General features: G+C 43.9%; 1 protein-coding gene across 1 annotated transcript in view; it reads left to right on the top strand.

Moving 5' to 3' along the window:
- The first annotated feature begins 8,259 nt into the window (after positions 1 to 8,259).
- The window catches only part of LOC147662947 (cytochrome P450 2D15-like), a 332,964-nt gene continuing 320,106 nt past the window's right edge, over positions 8,260 to 21,117 (top strand). Inside the window, exon 1 of the mRNA XM_086950772.1 lies at positions 8,260 to 8,551. Within this exon, the coding sequence (XP_086806898.1) occupies positions 8,507 to 8,551 (45 nt within the window). The 5' untranslated portion in view covers positions 8,260 to 8,506. The remainder of the gene's footprint in view (positions 8,552 to 21,117) is intronic.

Raw genomic sequence — 21,117 nt, 5'->3', positions numbered from 1 at the left:
TAAAGGGGTATTTTTAGGGTTCAGGGTCAGTTTTCAGTTCATGGGTAAAGGGGTATTTTTAGGGTTCAGGGTCAGTTTTCAGTTCTTGGGTAAAGGGGTATTTTTAGGGTTCAGGGTCAGTTTTTAGTTTTTGGGTAAAGGGGCATTTTTAGGGTTCAGGGTCAGTTTTCAGTTTTTGGGTAAAGGGGTATTTTTAGGGTTCAGGGTCAGTTTTGGGTTTTTGGGTAAAGGGGTATTTTTAGGGTTCAGAGTCAACAAATAAGATTGTAAAAAATTATTTTTATTATTTTCATTTATTATTTAATTATTATAATTTAATTTAAGTATTTTTAAGTATATTTTAGTAATCATAATATTAATTTAATTTAACACTGTTTTTAATAAAGTCGATATTTTTTACATCTATATTATTGTTAACGATATTTTGTACTCGATATTTTTGTACTTACCTGTTTGTAGATACAAACTCGATATTTTGACTGTCGATATTTTGTCCACGATATTTTGGCAAGTCGATATTTTGTCCTCGATATTATTTCAGTGATCCCTGACCACCGTTCTCCTGTGGTAAAATCTCCACAGCGAGCGCCCCAGCCCCATTGACTGGCGTCCGATTCGACCACCACGTCTGGGGCTGCGCCGAAGATAGCTCGGCCATTCCAGGCTGACATGTGGTCCAGCCACCACTGAAGTTCCTCTCGAGACTCGGGGGAAAGAGGAATCAAATGATCGTAATGAAAATTCCTCTGAAGATAAAAGATTTTCAATCTCTGCAGGGCCCTGTAGTGCAAGGGGCCGGGGAAGATGGCTTGAATCGACGAGGCCAGAAGGCCTACAATCCGCGCCAGGACCCGCAAGGAAATCTCCTTGGCCAAGGTGGATGCTATCTCCCTCTTGATGGACCTGATCTTTTGGAGGGGAAGGAGAAGTTGGGCTGAAACAGAGTCTATCAGGAAGCCCAGAAATTCCATCTGCTGATTCGGTATCATCACTGATTTCTTGGTATTGATCACGAATCCCAGCTTCTGCAACAAGGACGTTGTCCACTCCAGGTGAGTGAGAAGGAGGGACCGGTCCTGGGCCAGGAGTAGCATGTCGTCTAGGTAGACAATAAGACGCACTCCCATCTCTCGAAGGCGAGAGATCACCGGCTTGAGCAGTTTGGTGAATACCCAAGGGGCTGAAGACAGACCGAAGGGAAGCACTTTGCAACGAAACCAACGCCCTTTCCAAGGGAATTGCAAAAACATTTGATGAGATGGGCAGATGGGGACTGTCAGATAGGCATCTTTTAGGTCTAATCGGACCATCCAATCGTTCTCCAACAGAAGGTCTCGTAAAAGATGGATACCCTCCATCTTGAAGTGGCGATAAGCAACAAAGGGGTTGAAGTCCCTCAGGTTTAAGACAAGGCGCTGGCCGCCTCCTTTCTTTTGCACAAGAAAGACGTTGCTGCTGAAGCCCTCTGGAATGAAGGGTCCTACAGCAATGGCCTGTTTTGTCAAAAGCTCGTCCAGTTCTGAGTCTATAAAACTCTGTTCGAGATGGGAAAAAAGGAGAGGACGAGGGGGAAAAGGTTGCAAGGGGCAGTCCACCATCTCTATCTCGTAACCCTGGACGGTCCGAAGGACCCAAGCCTCTGCAGTGAGATTTGTCCAATTCATGACAAAATGCCGCAACCTTCCCCCAAGCGGGACCAAAGGAAACGAGAGACTTACCAGAGGATTGATTATCGGAGTTTTTCTAGCCTCGGTTGACCCCTCGGTTATAACGGCCTCTGAAGCCGCGGGATCTCGATGGGTAAAAACCAGCTTGGTCCGGTTCCTGCGTGTACCCTCTGCCACGTCTAGGGGCGTACCCTCTTTGAGGACTGGAATTTGAGTAGCGGCCGGCCGAGCGTCCTCTGCCACGTCCGGCCCTACCAGAGACCTGATGTAACACCCTCTTCAATGAGGCTTGAGACTTATCCAGGGATGCAAAAGTATTGATGAATTTTGCAATGTCCTTAACAAAGTTGTCACCAAACAACTGTCCTGCCGCCAAAGGACCCGGCTCAGAAGCCAACTCAACCAATTGAGGATCGATCCGCAGAAGGACCGACTTCCGTCTTTCTGAGGCAAGAGCGCAGTTTGCGTTTCCCAGCATGCAAATGGCTCGTTGAGCCCAACCCGCCAAAACTTCCGGGTGAATGGCATCACCAGTCTCTTGGGCCTGAAGGGCCAACTCCAGGATCTTGGCCAAAGGACCCGAAAGGTCAAGGACCTTATCTTGGCACGCTCTGAGCGCGCGATCAATCCCTTTCTTGGGGTCTTTCTTATATTTCTTTAGAAAGGTGGTCATGGAGGGGTCTATGTCCGGTGTAACTGCCACCTTATGAGGTAAATCGGGACGGGGCACTTGGACTTAAGGCAGGATCGTACCTCTTTATCAAAACCTTTACGGAGGTGGGCCTCCAGGTTTGCCGCCACAGCAGGGGGAGGGACCCAATCTGAGGACCTGGGGTGGACAATATCTGTCGGGTCAAAAGAAAAGGGAGACGGGGTGACCGGAGAGGAATGCTTACGCTTCTTAGTGCGTTTGCGGGGAGCAGCATCCGAGGAATCAGTATCGGTGCCAGTATCAGTAGTGGTGTCATTTGGAGGGGAGGTTGGGGGGGGGGGGTCAGAGGCTTGTCAGCAGAAAGGGATTCTTTGGATTTATAAATCTTTTCATAAGATTGGGCATGGGGCCAGGCAGGGTCAAGTGCCACCTTCTTAGGGGGGGGATGAGAGGAGTCCTTGTTGGGAAGGGAAAGAGGCTTACCAGGGACTAGCAATTCCAATTTCTTGGCCAAGGGAAGGAGAGCCGATGAAAGGGCTTTGTCCAATTTAGCGTCCAACTTTTTATCAATAATATCCTCCATGGATTCTTCCTCATAGAATTCTTGCTGGCCCTGGTATTCATACGCAGCACCCTCCTCCTCGCACTACTCAGTATCTGCCATATTTACAAGGAATCAGCAATTCCAACTCCAATCCCCAGAGGGAAGCTTAGTTACCAGCCCAGGCGAGGGCGTCGAAATTGGGGAGTGCCAGGCGCAGGAGCCGGTAATACCAAGAAAGAATGCAGAATAAAGTCCCAATCTAGGACTAATGGAGGGAGTAACCCCTTTCCTGGAGAACAGAAAGGGTTTTCAAAAATTGTTGGAATGCCTCCTGACTCACAGGGAGGCAAGGGTTAATTGCATGGAAGCTCCGCTGCACAAAGCGGTGAAAAAACGCTGCAAATAGATTCCAGAAATCGCCCTCGGCTCCTGGCCAATGCTGCGTAGATCCCCACTTCAGCCGGGGGCAGAGCGTCAATCAGGCACCTTCGAGAACTGCGCGCGCACAAACCGGCGTGCGCGAGACCTCAGAGACGCACGCAGGGCCTCTCCGGGCTCCGGCGTGCGTCTCTCTCCCCGAGGGGGGGGGCGAAACCCCTCACTATCGCGGACCGCGAGGAAGCGGCCGCTGGAAGCAGCGAGGAAGGGGAGAGAGCGGGGGGCCTACGGGCGCAACACGCGCCACCAAGGGAGTCGGGACGCGGAGCGAAGCTCCGGTCCCAAGCTAAGGACAGAACGGGCAAAAGACACTTAACAAGCAGTAAGCAGTGCGCGATCGCGGCACAATGTGAATAACAGACGCAAGAGCGAATGATTAAGCAAGCATATATGAATACAATAACAGTGAATAAGCACAGTATAACGCGCTAAGGCGATATAAAAAGGCATAGGCCCTGAGTCCGTTAGAATAAACATATAAAGTATAGAGCACTTATCTGGGCTGCGGAGCAGCAAAGAAAGAGGAGGCCAGATTAGTTTCTCTATACTTTATATGCTTATTACCATTGTGATTGGTTGTTGTAAGAGAGGCGTGGTTCAAAGCCTCATGGGAAATGTTGTTTTTTACATTTGTAGTTTCATTTTCATTGGCTGCTGTTTGTGCAGTAAAGAAATGAGAAAGCATAATCAGAAGCCTCCGGTCCTGCCATAGAATCATTGTGCCTTGAATGGTAAATTGGGTCTCATGCATTGATACCTTAAACTGGACAATAGTAGTATCTAATTTCCCAAGCTAAAGCACTGTAAAAAAGACACAACTTTATTTATTACATGCAGAATGTTATGAGCCCCTTTCTGACTTTGCAGCTGGAAGGAAGCCTGTTGTGTATGGCAGGAGCACAGTGCAGTCTGGAGAGGCACAGCAGATGCAGGATCACCACAGAGACTGCAGGACCACAGCACAGAATGCAGGAGTGCATCCCAAACTGCAGGAGCAGAACAGTGGTTGGAGGAGCACAGCACAGAATGCAGGAGCACATAGAGGTGGAGCATAGAAGGTGACTGTGTAAATACAGAAGAGATTGCAGGAGCACAGAAGAGACCGCTGAATTGCAGCAGAAACTGCAGGAGCACAAAAGAGACTGACAAAGCACAGCAGAAACTGCAGGTGCACAGCAGAGACTGCCAAAGCACAGAAGAGACCGCAGAAGCAAAGCACACAGTGCAGGCAAACAGAAGAGACAGCATGAGTACAGAAGAGACTGCCAAAGTGCAGATGAAACTGCAGAAGCACAGTAGAGACTGCATACGCAGAGTGCACAGTGCAGGCGCACAGAAGAGACTGCCAAAAGCGCAGCAGAAACTGCAGGGGTACACCAGAGACTGCCAAAGCACAGTAGAGACTGCAGAAGCGCAGCATACAGTGCGAGCGCTTAGAAGAGACTGCATGAGCACAGAAGAGATAGCCAAAGTGCAGCAGAAACTGCAGGAGCGCAGCAGAGAATGCAGGAGTACAGTAGAGACTGCTGAAGTTCTGCAGAGACTGCCAAAGCACAGCAGAGGCTGCAGGAGCACAGCAGAGACTGCCAAAGCACAGCAGAGGCTGCAGGAGCACAGCAGAGACTGCCAAAGCACAGCAGAGGCTCCAGGAGCACAGCAGAGACTGCCAAAGTACAGAAGAATGCAGGAGCACAGCACAGACTGCCAAAGCACCGTAGAGACTGCAGGAGCACAGCAGAGACTGCCAAAGCCCAGCAGAGGCTACAGAAGCAGAGCACACAGCGCAGGCACACAGAAGAGACTGCATGAGCACAGAAGAGACTGCCAAAGCACAGCAGAAACTGAAGGAGCATAGCAGAGACTGCCAAAGCACTGCAGAGACTGTCAAAGCACAGTGGAGACTGCAGGAGCACAGAAGAGACTGCATGAGCACAGAAGAGGCTGCAGAAGCACAGCACACAGTGCAGGAGCGCCGAAACGACAGCATGAGCACAGAAGAGGCCATTGGAGCACAGCAGGGATGGTAGCAATACACCAACCGCAGGAGCAAGCCACAGTCTACAGGAGGACATCTTAGAACAGACTAGATCAGCATGGTGTGTTACTCTTACAACGCATCTATTACAACGTAATGCTGTTACAACGCAGCTATTACATCGCAAATACCATTACAATGCATGCCATTACAACGCATGGCATTACATAGCAGATGCTATTACAACGCATACCATTACATCGTAAGTATTGGTAAGTATTTTTTTTTTATTTAATATTTAATAATTGATTTATTTATTATTAATTTAAAAAAAAATATTTATTTCGTTTTTAAATATTATAAATTAAATATATTATTTTAAGTAATTTTTTAAATAAGTATGAGTATAGGAGTATAGGTTTTAGGGCAGTGTTTGGGTTTTGGGGTACAGGGGTGTTTTTAGGTTTTAGGGCAGGGTTTGGGTTTTGGGGTACAGGGGTGTTTTTAGGTTTTAGGGTAGGGTTTGGGTTTTGGGGTACAGGGGTGTTTTTAGGTTTTAGGGTAGGGTTTGGGTTTTGGGGTACAGGGGTGTTTTTAGGTTTTAGGGCAGGGTTTGGGTTTTGGGGTACAGGGGTGTTTTTAGGTTTTAGGGCAGGGTTTGGGTTTTGGGGTACAGGGGTGTTTTTAGGTTTTAGGGCAGTGTTTGGGTTTTGGGGTACAGGGGTGTTTTTAGGTTTTAGGGCAGTGTTTGGGTTTTGGGGTACAGGGGTGTTTTTAGGTTTTAGGGCAGGGTTTGGGTTTTGGGGTACAGGGGTGTTTTTAGGTTTTAGGGTAGAGTTTGGGTTTTGGGGTACAGGGGTGTTTTTAGGTTTTAGGGCAGGGTTTGGGTTTTGGGGTACAGGGGTGTTTTTAGGTTTTAGGGCAGGGTTTGGGTTTTGGGGTACAGGGGTGTTTTTAGGTTTTAGGGCAGTGTTTGGGTTTTGGGGTACAGGGGTGTTTTTAGGTTTTAGGGCAGGGTTTGGGTTTTGGGGTACAGGGGTGTTTTTAGGTTTTAGGGCAGGGTTTGGGCTTTGGGGTACAGGGGTGTTTTTAGGTTTTAGGGCAGGGTTTGGGCTTTGGGGTACAGGGGTGTTTTTAGGTTTTAGGGCAGGGTTTGGGTTTTGGGGTACAGGGGTGTTTTTAGGTTTTAGGGCAGGGTTTGGGTTTTGGGGTACAGGGGTGTTTTTAGGTTTTAGGGCAGGGTTTGGGTTTTGGGGTACAGGGGTGTTTTTAGGTTTTAGGGCAGGGTTTGGGTTTTGGGGTACAGGGGTGTTTTTAGGTTTTAGGGCAGGGTTTGGGTTTTGGGGTACAGGGGTGTTTTTAGGTTTTAGGGCAGGGTTTGGGTTTTGGGGTACAGGGGTGTTTTTAGGTTTTAGGGCAGGGTTTGGGTTTTGGGGTACAGGGGTGTATTTTGGTTTTAGGGTAGGGTTTGGGTTTTGGGGTACAGGGGTGTTTTTAGGTTTTAGGGTAGGGTTTGGGTTTTGGGGTACAGGGGTGTTTTTAGGTTTTAGGGCAGGGTTTGGGTTTTGGGGTACAGGGGTGTTTTTAGGTTTTAGGGCAGGGTTTGGGTTTTGGGGTACAGGGGTGTTTTTAGGTTTTAGGTAGGGTTTGGGTTTAGGGATAATTAAATTATATTTACCATTTTAAAATTAATTAAAATATATTTAATAAATTAAATTAATTATTTTACACTAATTTCATTTTTAAATTAAATTAATTAAATTAAATAAAGAATTTTTATTAATTGAATTTAATTTCATTATAAAAAATATGTACTTTAAACTAATTATTTTTTTATTAAATTAAATTAATTACTATTTTTAATAAAATTACATTTATTAAATAGATATTATTTATTTACTAGATATTATTTAATTAAATTAATTTAATGACAATTTTAAAATGTCTTTTAATTAAATTATTTTAAATAAATTAATTACAATAAACTAAATAACATTTTTTTTAAAAGGTATACTTACCTATACTTACGATGTAATGCCATGCGTTGTAATAGCATTTGCGATGTAATGCCATGCATTGTAATGACATCCGTTGTAATGTATCCCGCGTTGTAAAATCTGCGTTGTAACGGAACGCGTTGTAACACAACGCGTTGTACTGACACCAATCCGATCAGCATAGACTGCAGGAGCAGAGCCCTGTCTATAATAGCCAGGGCCACTGCCATTATGCTGCAGAGGAGTACCACGTTATGCGGGATGAACAAATTGTGCAGCAAGAGAAGGCATATTATGCTGCATAATGTGGCACATTTTGTGATAGTATTACTTAATTATTTTGTCATTTTAATCCAGGTAATAGTGGCTGGGAAAAGAGTTCTTATTAGTAACACAATTTAACAACACCATTCAGTGATAAGCAATCTAAAGATGACCAGTCGAGCTTTGTGCAAAGCGTTCTTGTGTCCATCCACGTACCCAAGTCACCATATTTTTTGTAACTTTTCATTCGTTCGAGCTAGAAATAATTTTTGTTAGAATCTACAGATTGTGCAGCAGATGCTGGAACATCTGGCAGATACATAATTACGCGAAAATCGCCGCAGCGCAGAATCGCATAATTCCAGCGGCCCTTTTAATAGTACCGCTCAGACACTGCAGACTACACAAAATCCCATATCACAGAAATCACTGATCCTCTTACATTTCCGTAAGAGTCATATTACTTTGAGCCAATCGTGTTTCGCCAAACCTGCATGAGTTAGTTCAGCACAATAAGTGAACTGCTGAAAGAGGGCCAGGCACGGGAGGGAGGGGGTGGCGGGCACGCACAAACTGGGCAAGAACGGGTGGGAAGGGAGAAAGAGAGCGCGCGCCAGAGAGAGAGAGAGAAGCAAAACAAAAATAAATAAATAAAACAAACATTGTCATGTGCCCGGGAGTAATGTGTGTCGTAGAAAGAAGAGGCGGGGCTAGAGGAGAAAGGGGAGAGGCACTGGAGAGGCCGAGCAGAGGGGAGCTGGATTGTGGAGTTAGTTGAAGAGGTACAGCCGGAGGGCACGACTGAGCATGGAGCTGACCTCAGCCCTCCTGCGTCCTTCCTTCTACAGCAGCCTCAGCCTGCTCGCCCTCTTCTTCGCCGTCTTCGTTCTTTGCTTTGACTTCATGAAGCGCAGATAGAGGTGGAGGGGCTACCCCCCAGGACCCCCTTCTTGGCCCTTCCTGGGGAACATGCTGCAGGTGGATTTCAGCGACCCCGCTGCGTCCTTTGAGAAGGTGAGGCAGCGAGCAGTGTTTGACACCTCTCCCATGCTGTCTAGGGGTGACTGGGGGCATTCGGAAGGAGTGCCAGAGCCGATCGGTCTATGCGTGGTGCGGAAGTATATTTAGAGATTTCAAAGACAATGTTCACTCATACTCCACTCTTTACTTCCACTGGCACTCCTATTACTCATTGACAGACTGCATGTGGAGCGACAGGACAGCAACTAAATAAACAACTCGTAAGGGAGGGTCCGAGGGAGGTGTTTATTTAGAGCGACAGGACAGCTCCACTCAGGTGCCAGCTATGCCTGGCATGTGACTGACAGTATTACACTCCTTAAGCATATAAGAGATAAACACCCAATTACCTGTTGCTAACATTATATATCTGGTGTCCTTTGGGTTCTCCCTTTAAACCATTGGCATTCTTTGGTCTCTTGCAGCCACTGGCTGGCGACTTTGTCAATCACGTGAGCCCCCCTGGAATGTGATCTGAGTTTCTCACTACATGCTTTTGCCTATTTGTTTGTAACGTTCCACCTCCACTCCAGTGTTTTTACTGCACGAGGGACTAGTTTAAAACTATAGCTAGTGCTGAAAATTGAAAAAATGGCTCCTGGGATTAAGTAGTAGTAAGGCCCTATTAGCACAGATAAACACGAATGCTTCATTACTTTTTAAATTCTGACTTTGTGTTTCTCCTGACAAAGCACTCGTACCAAAAAATGCCTACCAGTATGGATGACATCTGACTCCTACGTCTTGTAAGTCTCATCGTCTTATGTAACATTTCATGCATATTGATTTACGCACTTATGTAATTAATTGGCTCTGTATAATGGGTGTGTGTGATTTACAGCTCTATGACATCCTCTATTAGGGTGATCTGCTATATTAAATTAAATTAAAAGAAATATGATCAATACTAGTATATTTACTCATACAGAAAGCTACATCTGTCTCTCTCTTAGGGCATGCATACTGTGGTTGGACTGTGCCAAAAACCTGCCACCAAACCATAGCTTCTGTTGAGTACGTGAGGTGATAAGCTGAGTGCCTTTCTTTTCTCCCAAGGCAAAAGGTTTTAGACCTGAAAGTCTTTGGTGTGGCCTTCCCCCAAACCTTTTGTCTTCTACCCACCTGTTTGCTGAGATTCGTTTTGTTGGCTTTAGGTCTCTGTGCAGTGAACCCCTGGTCACCAGTGCAAAAGTGCTTGTGCTCTTGCCTTTAAATATGGTAAAATTAGCTTACACCCAATATGCGTAATTTACTATTCCAGAGCTATGTGGTACAACATGTACCCAGAGCCTGTAAATGAAATGCTACTTAGTGGCCCAGTTGCACTTGCGAGGGCGAGTGAAGAAAGTGCACGTGTTGGTGGAAGTTCAGTCGATGATTGATGTAGGCATGTCCTAGCTCATTGGACGCTTTGTAGGTGTGTGTAAGGACCTTAAACTGGCATCTCTTCTGGATGGGGAGCCAGTATAGGTCTTTCAGGTGGGGGGGCAATGTGGGTTTTTTCGGAAGGTCCAGGATGAGCCTTGCTGTGGGTTCTGTATGGTCTGGAGTCTTCAGAGGAGCAGGGTGGGGATGCTGGCATAGAGGGCGTTGCTGTAGTCGAGGCAGCTAGTGACAAGGGTGCAGAGACAGAATATTGAGTAAAAAGTATCAAGTTGCACAAATATTGAGTCATTAATGTAGTTCAGAAACATCGACCTCAAGAATATCATGATCAAGAATATCGACTTAAGGTAAGTAGTATCAAAGTGTTTAATATCGTTTGCAAACATATAGTTGTTAAAAATATCGTTTTTTAATTAATGCTATGAATTCTATGTGCTTTATTTTTTTTGCATAAGAATTGTTTGTATTTGTAATATATGTGTAAAACTTTTAATAGTTCTTTTTTTTTATTTGAATTTGCGTTTTGAGTTCGGTAGAGGGTTGTGGGTTTATAGGGGAATATGGTGGTAAGTAATTTAATTATATTAAATGTATTGATTTTTTTAAATGTATTATTGTTTGTTTAATTGAAATGTTATAGTGTAAATGTGTAAAGTAATTTATTATTAATTAATTAATTGGTTGTTAATTAATCAGAGAAAGGTGATCTATGGTATAATAAAAGCTGTCGAATTGCTATAAAGGAGCTTATAATGGCTGTAAAAAACAGCAATGCTCAAGTGGTAAGGGAGAAAAGGAGGTGCTATAAGAGCCTCTATTGAGGGCAAAGAAATGCTGGGAGGAAGATAACTGGTCCATATTATTGGAAGCATGTAAGGCCAATGACAAGACTTAATTTTGGGGCCTGATTGCCAAAAGTACCGGAGGTGGAACACCTAGCAGGGATAACTTCCTTGAAGCAAACGTTTGGGTTTCCTATTTCTCAAAACTATATTCTGTCAGTGATGTAGAATCAACACCTATTACAAGTGACCCAGGACCTAACATGAATACTACCCTCCTGTCATTTAGCCTGACTGAAACCATTGAAGCTATCAAAGCAATTAAACCGGGGAAGGCACCCGGACCTGATAGGATCCCGGGGGACCTGTGGAAGCACGGAAATATGCTCTGGGCCCCATATGTAAATTGCCTTTGTAATGATATTGCAAAGGGCACCCCTATTCCAGAAACATGGCGTGGCACTGAGATTGTAACAATTTTTAAAAAGGGGGATTGTACAAACCCGGCTAATTATAGACCAATCAGTCTAATTGACGTTCTACAGAAAGTATTTGCGAGGCAGGTTTTAAATAGGCTTGGTTCTTGGATTGAAGAGACCAATACCTTAACCAAATACCAAGCGGGTTTTAGAGAACGGATTAGCACAGTCGACCAGGTGTTTAGATTTGTATGTATCATTTGGAAATACACTAAAATTAAGGGGGCACATTTGTACGTGGCCTTCGTCAACCTCAGAGCAGCTTTTGACCCGATACCCAGAAACTCACTTTGGTCAAGATTGAGGAACATGGGTCTCCCCGGGGAAATCTTAGAACAGAACGTCAGACTGCATGAGGCTAATTACGCTAGGGTGAGATGGGACCCAAATGAAGAACTTTCAGATCGAATAAACATAAATAGAGGTGTCAGGCAAGGTTGTGTGCTGGCCCCAACATTGTTCTCCTTGTATGTTAATGACATACCAGACACCCTCTTGGGCTGTGAGCATGACTCTCCCAAGTTGGGTGGTCTCCATGTGCCCGCTCTGTTATTTGAAGAGGACACTATTTTACTTTCACAGACACCTAAGGGACTGCAAAATTTACTCAATACCTGTTGTTCTTACTGTAAAGTCAAAGGACTGGAGATTAACTCGTCAAAAACTAAGTATATGGAAGTTAATCCCCACAGAAGTTTTAAAAAGACACTAAGGGGTCGATTCCGATTCGGGAAAAAAAACGTCTGTACGATTTGTATCCGGAGCCCTCTCCGTACGAATCGTACCCGTCCGTCCGAGTCGCGAAGTACTATCCGTATTCCGTGAATCCGTCCGAATCGTCGCGATCCGTACGTATTGCAAGGCTGAAACCGTGAACCGTACGACTCGTACACATACCGTACGACTCGTACACATGCCATACGACCCGACGAGTACGATCCGGACCGGGGTAGGAGGACGCGATTCGTACGGTCCACGTCAGGTAAGGGCGAGTCGTACAGAAAAGCACACAAACACATACACACCGTACAGTCCGTACCCCCCATGATCGCAGGGGTGCGCACCGTACCCCTGCGATCATGGGGTGTACGAGCTGTACCCCCATTGTACGATCGGTGTACGAGCTGTACCCCCAATGTACGATCAGTGTACGAGCCGTTCCGCCATTGTACGATCGGTGTACGAGCTGTACCCCAACTACGATCGGTGTACGAGCCGTACCCCCATTGTACGATCGGTGTACGAGCCGTACCCCCATTGTACGATCGGTGTATGAGCCGTACCCCATGTACGATCGGTGTACGAGCCGTACCCCCATTGTACGATCGATGCACGAGCCGTACCCCCATTGTACGATCGGTGTACGAGCCATACCCCCATTGTACGATCGGTGTACGACCGTACCTCATGTACGATTGGTGTACACGCAGCACCCCCATCGTACATGGGGTACGGCTCGTACACCGATCGTACAATGGCGGTACGGCTCGTACACCGATCGTACATGGGGTACGGCTCGTACACTGATCGTACAATGGGGGTACGGCTCGTACACCCCATGATCGCAGGGGTACGGTGCGTACCCCTGCGATCATGGGGGGTACGCACCGTACCCGGGGGGGCCGTTCCGTACCTGTTTTGGCGCGAACTCTGCTTTTACGGCTGTTTTCAGCTCCCGTAGAAAAAGGGTCAACGGTGCGTACCAGAGACGCATCGCACTTGCTGGGTCGTAAAAACTAGCCGCGAACCGTACAGATGTCGCCTACAGCGGGTTCCGAGGGAGAATCGTACAGAGATTAGAGTCGTACGGTGTCTTGTACGACTCGTACGGACTACGGCTCCTGGTACGAATCGTACTTCGTCGTACGTACGGGGGACGTTGCAGGGTACGATTCGTATGGGAAAAACCCTCCGAACGGCTATTCAGAGCGTTTTTTTCCGAACTGGAATCGACCCCATCTGTAAATATGGAATCGATTGAATATGTCTCGAATTTTAATTATTTAGGCATTACAATAGACGCTAGAAAACCCAGATGGAGAAAAGCAAAATGATGTTCTCTCAAAATGTAGCACCAGTAATAAAGCGCCACAAGACCAATTATTCGAAATCCGTTACCCCAGCACTGCAGTTGTATAAGTACAAAGTTCAATCGGCCTCACTCTATGGGGCCGAGTTATGGGGCCATATTGCCAAACATGCCTTCATGGTACAAGAAAATACTTTTCTTAGGAATATTTTAGCGATCCCGCAGTGTACACCATTGCTACCACTAACAACGGATTTGGATATTCTACGTGCTGATGACCATGCCGCTCTACGACCCCTTTTGTACTGGATACGTTTGTTGTCATCAGAGGAACTTGCAGATTACAGGGATGGTCTGAAAGAGGTTTTGGAAATAAAAAACATCACAAAACTGGCATGGTTAAAACACATTGAGGAGTGGTTATTTAAGCTTGGGTTGAACCATTATTGGGTGGATCCTGCGGGTCTTACATTGAGCTGCAAAAAATTGCTGAAGGAACGCTACTGGGCGTTTGTCTCAAACTCAAAATTGCATAACCGTGATTTGGGTGCTTTAACACTCAAATATTTGGGTATGAAGACGGAGAGCAGGTTCGAACCATTTATGGATGGGATTCTACCGGGCCTAGCCAAATCTTTGTACTTAAAGTTCCGATATGGCATACTGCAAATGAAATCTAACACTGCGAGGTGGGTATGCCATGAGGGCAATATAGAGAAGGGTGATCTGGCAATATGTGAAATATGTAATACTAATGCTAGAGAGGATGAAGCACACTTATTATTATTCTGTCCTGTATATATTCACCAGAGGAGAAAGTGGATAAAACCAATCTGCCGCCTCTTAGGGTTCAGGCGCTAATGTGAGGCGGAGAGAATCTTAAGATCAGAAACAACCCAACAAATAGTTTTCAGTGTGAGCAGATTTCTTCTTTTAGGGGCGATAGTTCGGAAGAAACTGGGCCTTCAATTGTAATGCCAGTGCTAAGTTTTAAAAATGCAATTGTGACAAAAATTTGCACTTTCTATCATGTATTAATTGTATAAGGTAGCAATAATTTGTATATATGTGAAGTTTAATGATATACTATTTCTACCTTGAGAGTGTAAATATTGTATTATTACCAATGATGAATTGCATTACGTTTTAAATCCTATTTTGTAAATGTATTTATGTTTTTAAAATCGCAGTTGTGTTCCTAGAACGAATTCTAATTGGTCTACAATGAACTCAAGGACAATGGCCGGTGTGAATAAATTAGTATTGTTTAAACTATCGCATGTATGTCTTTTATGGTTGTTCTTAACCGAAATAAAGATTTAAAGAAATAATTAAGTTTAAAAAAAATCTTTTTGATTGTATCAATGAAAGCTTTCATGATTTTTTATCAAATGTATTAAATTGAATTTTCCATGTTATTTTTAGTGTTTCATTTCCTTTTTTTACTCGAACGTTGCCAGTCTATTTTGTTTTGCCTGGGTTTGTTTATTTGTCATACATTGTTTGCCCTGACCCAGGAAACATATCCTTCTCAGGGGGTCCTTGTTTACTTCAAATTGTGCAATTCATTTCAGGTGTGTGTTGTTGTGTTTATAGGTGTAAAGGTTGGGAAGTAATGTATTTTTAATTTATGAATGAAAAATTGGATGTTAGTTAATTTTAATTCATTATTTGATAATTAATATGGTAATTGTGTAATACATTTTAGGTGTCTGTTGTGGTGTTTATAGTTGTAAAGGGTGGGAAGTAATTTATTTTTAATTGAATTAATAATTGGATGTAAATTAATTTTAAGTAATTAATTGGCAATTAATGATGGTAATTGTGTTATTAATTTTAGGGGTGTTGTGGTGTTTATAGACGTAAAGGGTGGGAAGTAATTTGTATTTAATTAATTATTATATAGTTGTTAATTAAGGTTAATTATTTGATATTTAGTTTGGGTAAGCGTTTATTTTTTGGTGGGTTGTTTTTATTTTTAAAGGGGTATAGGGCGGTCATTAAATACATTTGAATTACTTAATTATAAGCTGTTAATAGTAATAGTTTTTAATTTAAAAATACGTTTTAATTGTGTTTTATTATTTTAGAGTTTCATTTAGGTGTGTGTTGTGGATATTATTGTGTTAAAGAGTGTGTAGTTAATTAATGTTTATTCGTTTTTTTATTAATCATATTTTTTAATTGGTTATTAAATATGTTAATTATAGAAGTACATGTAATTAAAAATGTTGAATTGTTTTTTTATTAGTGTGGTGTTATAGGGTATTAAATAAAATTTATACATTTATTTATTAATAAATGTTTTTGTTTGCAAATATTTTCCAGTTTAAAATAATTATTTTTTATAAATGTCTTTATTGTTTTATTTGATATATTATTTGTAGTTTTTTTTGTTATATGAAATATTATAATTTGTTTTCTTTTTATATATTTAATATATTTGATTTTTATTTTTTAAATAGTGTTAATTTTTTTATGATTGTATTTAATTTTAAATACTTTTTATTTTTGTTTTAACTGAGTGTGAATAGTTATTTTTGTCTCTCCTCTATCCAACACTTTCCCTACTGTTGCACTCACTGGAGTGCTCATCGTAAATTGTACCCCTCCACTATATAACACTTTCCCTACTGTTGCACTCACTGGTGTTGGAATAGTATTTTTTACCCCTCCACTATCCAATACTTTTTCTACTGTTGCACTCACTGGAGTGGGAATGGTAATTTTTTACCCCTCCGATATCCAACACTTTCCCTACTGTTGGATTCATCGGAGTGGGAATACAATTTTTTACCCCTCCGCTATCCAACACTTATCCTACTGTTGCATTCAGTGGAGTGACAATAGTATTTTTGACCCGTCCACTATTCAGCACTTTCTCTACTGTTGCTCTCACTGGAGTGGGAATAGTACATTTTATCCCTTTGCTATCAAACACTTTCCCTATTGTTGCACTCTTTGGAGTGGGAATAGTAATTTTTTCCTTTCTGCTACCCAACACTTTCTCTACTGTTGCTCTCACTGGAGTGGGAATAGTACATTTTACCCCTTTGCTATCCAACACTTTCCCTACTGTTGCACCCACTGGAGTGGGAATACTAATTTTTACCCCTCTGCTATCGAGCACTTATCCTACTGTTGTACTCACTGGAGTGGGTATAGTAATTGGTTCCCTTCCGCTATCCAACACTTTCCCTACTGTTGCTCTCACTGTAGTGGGAATAGTAAATTTAATTCCTCCATTATCCAACACTTACCCTACTTTTGCACTCACTGGACTGGGAATAGTTATTTTTACCCCTTTTCTATGAAATACTTTCCCTACTGTTGAACAGATTGTATTGTGAAATTTAAGTTTAAATATTTTTCAAAAATGAAATGTTTTAATTTATTACAGATTTTTGTTTTTTATATTCTAAATCATTAATATATATTGCCATTTTTAATATTATTATTTTTTTACCCCTCCGCTATGCAACACTTTCCCTACTGTTGCATTCATCGGAGTGGGAATACAATTTTTTACCCCTGCGCTAATCAACACTTATCCTACTGTTGCATTCAGTGGAGTGACAATAGTAATTTTACCCGTCCACTATTCAACACTTTCTCTACTGTTGCTCTCACTGGAGTGGGAATAGTAAATTTGATCCCTTTGCTATCAAACACTTTCCCTATTGTTGCACTCTTTGGAGTGGGAATAGTAATTTTTTCCCCTCTGCTATCCAGCACTTATCCTACTGTTGTACTCACTGGAGTGGGTATAGTAATTGGTTCCCTTCCGCTACCCAACACTTTCCTACTGTTGCTCTCACTGTAGTGGGAATAGTAAATTTAATTCCTCCATTATCCAACACTTACCCTTTTTTTGCAATCACTGGACTGGGAATTGTTATTTTTACCCCTTTTCTAATAAATACTTTCCCTACTGGTGCACTGATTGTATTGTGAAATTGAAGTTTAAATATTTTTTAATAGTTTAATGTTTTAATTTATTACAGATTTTAGTTTTTTATATTCTAAATCATTAATATATATTGCCATTTTTAATATTATTTTAAACCTTTACCATAAATTAAAAATTATAGTTTATTAATTGTTTTAAAGTAAATATATATGTATAAATCTGTGTGTGTGTTTATTTTTTCTTACATATACTTGTTATATTGTATTAAAATGTATATTACATGTATTTTATTATGTTAAAATTATATTGAATATTTAATATATATTATTTTATTTTCTATTTATATAAAAGTCAATATTTTATGCATCTGTCTTTTATTACATCAATGTTTTTTCCTGATATTTTTGTATTTACCTGTTTAAATAAAGGAGTTTTTTACTCAATATTTTTTACATCGATATTTCGATGTTGGGTCAGTGAACCAGTAACTAGGGGCTGAGTGACAGTCTTTCTGGTGTTGGTTGGATCAATCTGAAGATTCTGCAGAGCAGGAGGAGGTGACTGCTGTGACTTGTCGTTTCATGGTCAGTTAGCTGTTGAGGATGATGCAGAGGTTGTGTGCATGGTCGGTTGGTGTGGGTGTCATTCTGAGTTCTGCAGGCCACCAACCGTGGTCCCATGCGGAGGTGTACTTGCCAAAGATCAGTACTTAAGTTTTGTCAGAATTGAGTTGAGGCAGTTGTCTCTCGTCCATTTGGTTACATTGGTCATGGCGTTGCAGAAGTTTGTTTTGGCATTGGAGTGGTCTTTTGTAAGTGAGAAGATCAGTTGAGTGTTGTCTGCATAGTAAATTGTGTTGAGACCATGACATCTGATGACCTCTGCGAGGGGGGGTCATGTAGATGTTGAACAGGATGGGGCTGAGGGATGATCCTTGTGGTATGCTGAATTTTATGTCTTTGGGGGTAGAGGTGAAGGGAGGCAGTTGGATGCTCTGTGTGCTTGCTTTAAGGAAGGAGGCAATCCACTTGATCGCATCTTGCTGTATGCCTATTACGTAGAGTCTGTTGATGAGGGTGTTGTGGGAGACGGTGTAGAGGAAGGAGCAGGGACACAGTTTCTCTGTGACAGAGGAGTGCAGTGATGTCACCTGTGCTGGTAATCAGAACAGTCTCAGTGCTGTCTCTTGCACATAATCTTGATTGTGAGGCATCCAGTAGGTGGGTTTATTTCAGGAATTTGGTGAGCTGCTGGTTGATGGCTTTCTCAAGTAATAAGGTCCGGTAGGGAAGCAGGGAGATTGGACGATACATTTTGAGATCGCAGGGTCGGTGGAGTTTTTTTTAGGAGCGTTCTGACATCTGGGTGTTTCCATCTTTCCGGGACTTTGCTGTGTAGATGGAGGTGTTGAGGATGCTGGTGAGTTGGTGGCACCAAGGAGTGAATGGAAGACATGGAAGACATGATGGCTGAGGGGGTCATGCCGGCGAGCTAGTCGTTGTAGTTGAGGGTAACTGGTTGGAGGTTGAAATTATTGCAGAGTTCTTGGGAGTGGTGGATGGTGTTCTCTAAGGCTGTTGGAAAATTCGTTGACAATTTTGAAGAGTTCCTTTGTGTGGTTGGCTGTGGAGTTGATGCGGGTGGTGATGGCTGCTTTCTTGGCTTCTTTAATGTGCCTGTGATATTTGCTGAGGGCTGTTTTGTGAGCTGCTCTGTCTGCAGGTTTCTTAGTGGCACGCCATCGTTTCTCCATTTGGTGGCAGTTACGCTTGGTGGTCCTGAGTTCTGGATTGTACCAGCTGACATGCTTGGAGGTCTTGGATTTTGTAGGTTTGAGTGGGCAACTCTGTTGTGCTGTTGGTGATCAAGGCGGCAAAGTTCTGATCAAGGCGGCAAAATTCTGGGAGGCCTAGTTGAGGTCTGTTTAGGCCTCTGGTTGGGGAGTGGTGAGGACCTGTGACCACTGGTTTTCAGTGACCTTGCTCCAGTTGCAGTGGGGAGAATCTGATGCCTGGTGATGGTGTGCTGGGCGTCGATAATGGTGAAGTGTACAATGGTATGGTCAGTCCAGGTGAGTTCTGTGGTGTCGCTGAATTGATTCTGTTGCTGGATGTTAAAACGGGGTTGACTGTGTGTCCTGCTTTGTGCATGGTTTGGCGACCAGTTGAGTGAGGCATATGTTGTTCAGGTTCTCCAGGAAGGTGATCGGGTTAGCGTCATCTACGTGGAAGTTGAGGTTGCCGAGTTGGACATAGTGGTGAGAGTTGAATGCTAGGGGGCAGTGAGGTTGGGGTTGGCGTTGCTGAATGTTGCTCGAGGTCCCAGAGTCTGTAGGGAAGAGTGTCTCTTATGGTGGTCTTCGCGTCAGCTTGTAGTAGGAAGTTGAGGTGTTCCATGAGAGGCATGGGGTCATCAATGGTGATGGTTCCTCTGATGGTTTCCTTGAAGCTGATGACGATGCCTCCGCCTTGTTTGTTGATGCACTCTTGTGTATCATCTTGTAGCCTCTTGGAGTGGTGGTGGTGATGCTGGGGGTTGAGGAGGGATTGAGCCACGTTCAGTGATGAAGGCAACATCCGTGGAGAGGGTGGTGATGGTGTACCAGATTTTCATGGTGTGTTTGCAGAGCGAGCTGGTGTTTCAGCTGGATACAGTGGAGTTTTGGGGTGCCATTGGTATTGTGGGCAGGAGTGGTGTGAGATTTTTCGTAGGTTGTATTGCAGGAGAAGTGGTAGTGTTGGCAGGTGAAGGGTCCTTTGTTGGATTGCGGGAAGAAGGAGACACATCTGTTGTTTCAGTGTCCGGGTCCTGGAGATCCTTGGCAGTGTACCCTTGGGTGGCAGGAGGGCCAGGGTTCCTGGCACTGGGCGTTGTCCAACCAGCGGTCAGTTGGAGGTACGCCTACTGCGTGCATAAGCTTCTTGGCCATGCGGCGGCCTCTATTAGTGGTCCTAGTAGATAGTCCTGGTGGTCCTGGGTGCTAGGCAAGGACCTGGGTTGGTCAACGTGGGGTCAGAAACAGCAGGCAGCCCAGGGACAGGGGAGCGCAGCACAGGGACAGCAGGCAGTGCAGGGACAGGTGCAGCCGGCAGTATAGAGACAGGGTAGGGCACAGAACCTTAAGGAGTGACCAGGCAAAAGAGGGGTGTCCCAGCCTAGCTTACTCCGGGCTCTGACAGGTCTGGGCGCCTTGTATTTCAGAGGAATGCCTGCTGCCACAAGAGGACTGCCATGCTGCTTAAGGCCTGTCTCGTTCTTCAGAGGACTCCTCTGCTACTTGAAGCCTGCCTTGCTGGTTAAAAAAGAGAGGACCATCTCCTGAAACTCAGAACTACCCGAGTGGCTCCATGGGTTAGTTGGCTGACCTCTGGTTCTGAGCTACAGGGATATAACAAGCTCAAGAGGCCTTCATGCAACTTCCCTGCTAACCTTCTGCAACTGGACTTTCCTGGACCTGCAACTGGACCTGCCTGTGTCCTGCTGACCTCTGCTAGAGTGAGTCCCTGATCTCCAAGAGTTGCCTCTCTAGGTTGGGGTCCCTTGTCTGGCATCAGAGTGCACTCCCCTGAAAAAAAAAGGAGAAATCCCAAAGTTTTGGGCTCTTTGCAACCGCAAACAGATCCATTTGCTCCAAGGCTCTGTTGCCCCTGATGACCGCCAACACAAAGCTCCAGTGAACCCTACTCTTTGTGGTACTGTGACAGCCAGCGAAGACCAGCAACATAAGATCTACACTTCAGGCTACAGCAACAACAGCCCACAAATGCAAAGTTCCAGCAACAACTAACTGTCTGCAAAGCCTCACCAGATCTTCACACTACAACAATGACTGTCCGTTATGTGAAGCCTGCTCCTCTTTCTACAATGCCGACTGTGCTCAATGCTCAATCTGTTTCTTGTGGCCTCCTCCTCCTTCAACTTTACGCTTCGCGCCGTGCTTTGAGAAAGTAACTTCTTTAGTGGGACTAACATTG

Source organism: Lissotriton vulgaris, unplaced genomic scaffold, assembly GCF_964263255.1.
Source record: "Lissotriton vulgaris unplaced genomic scaffold, aLisVul1.2 SCAFFOLD_1295, whole genome shotgun sequence".
NCBI lineage: Eukaryota > Metazoa > Chordata > Amphibia > Caudata > Salamandridae > Lissotriton > Lissotriton vulgaris.
This window is presented reverse-complemented; position numbering and strand designations above follow the sequence as displayed.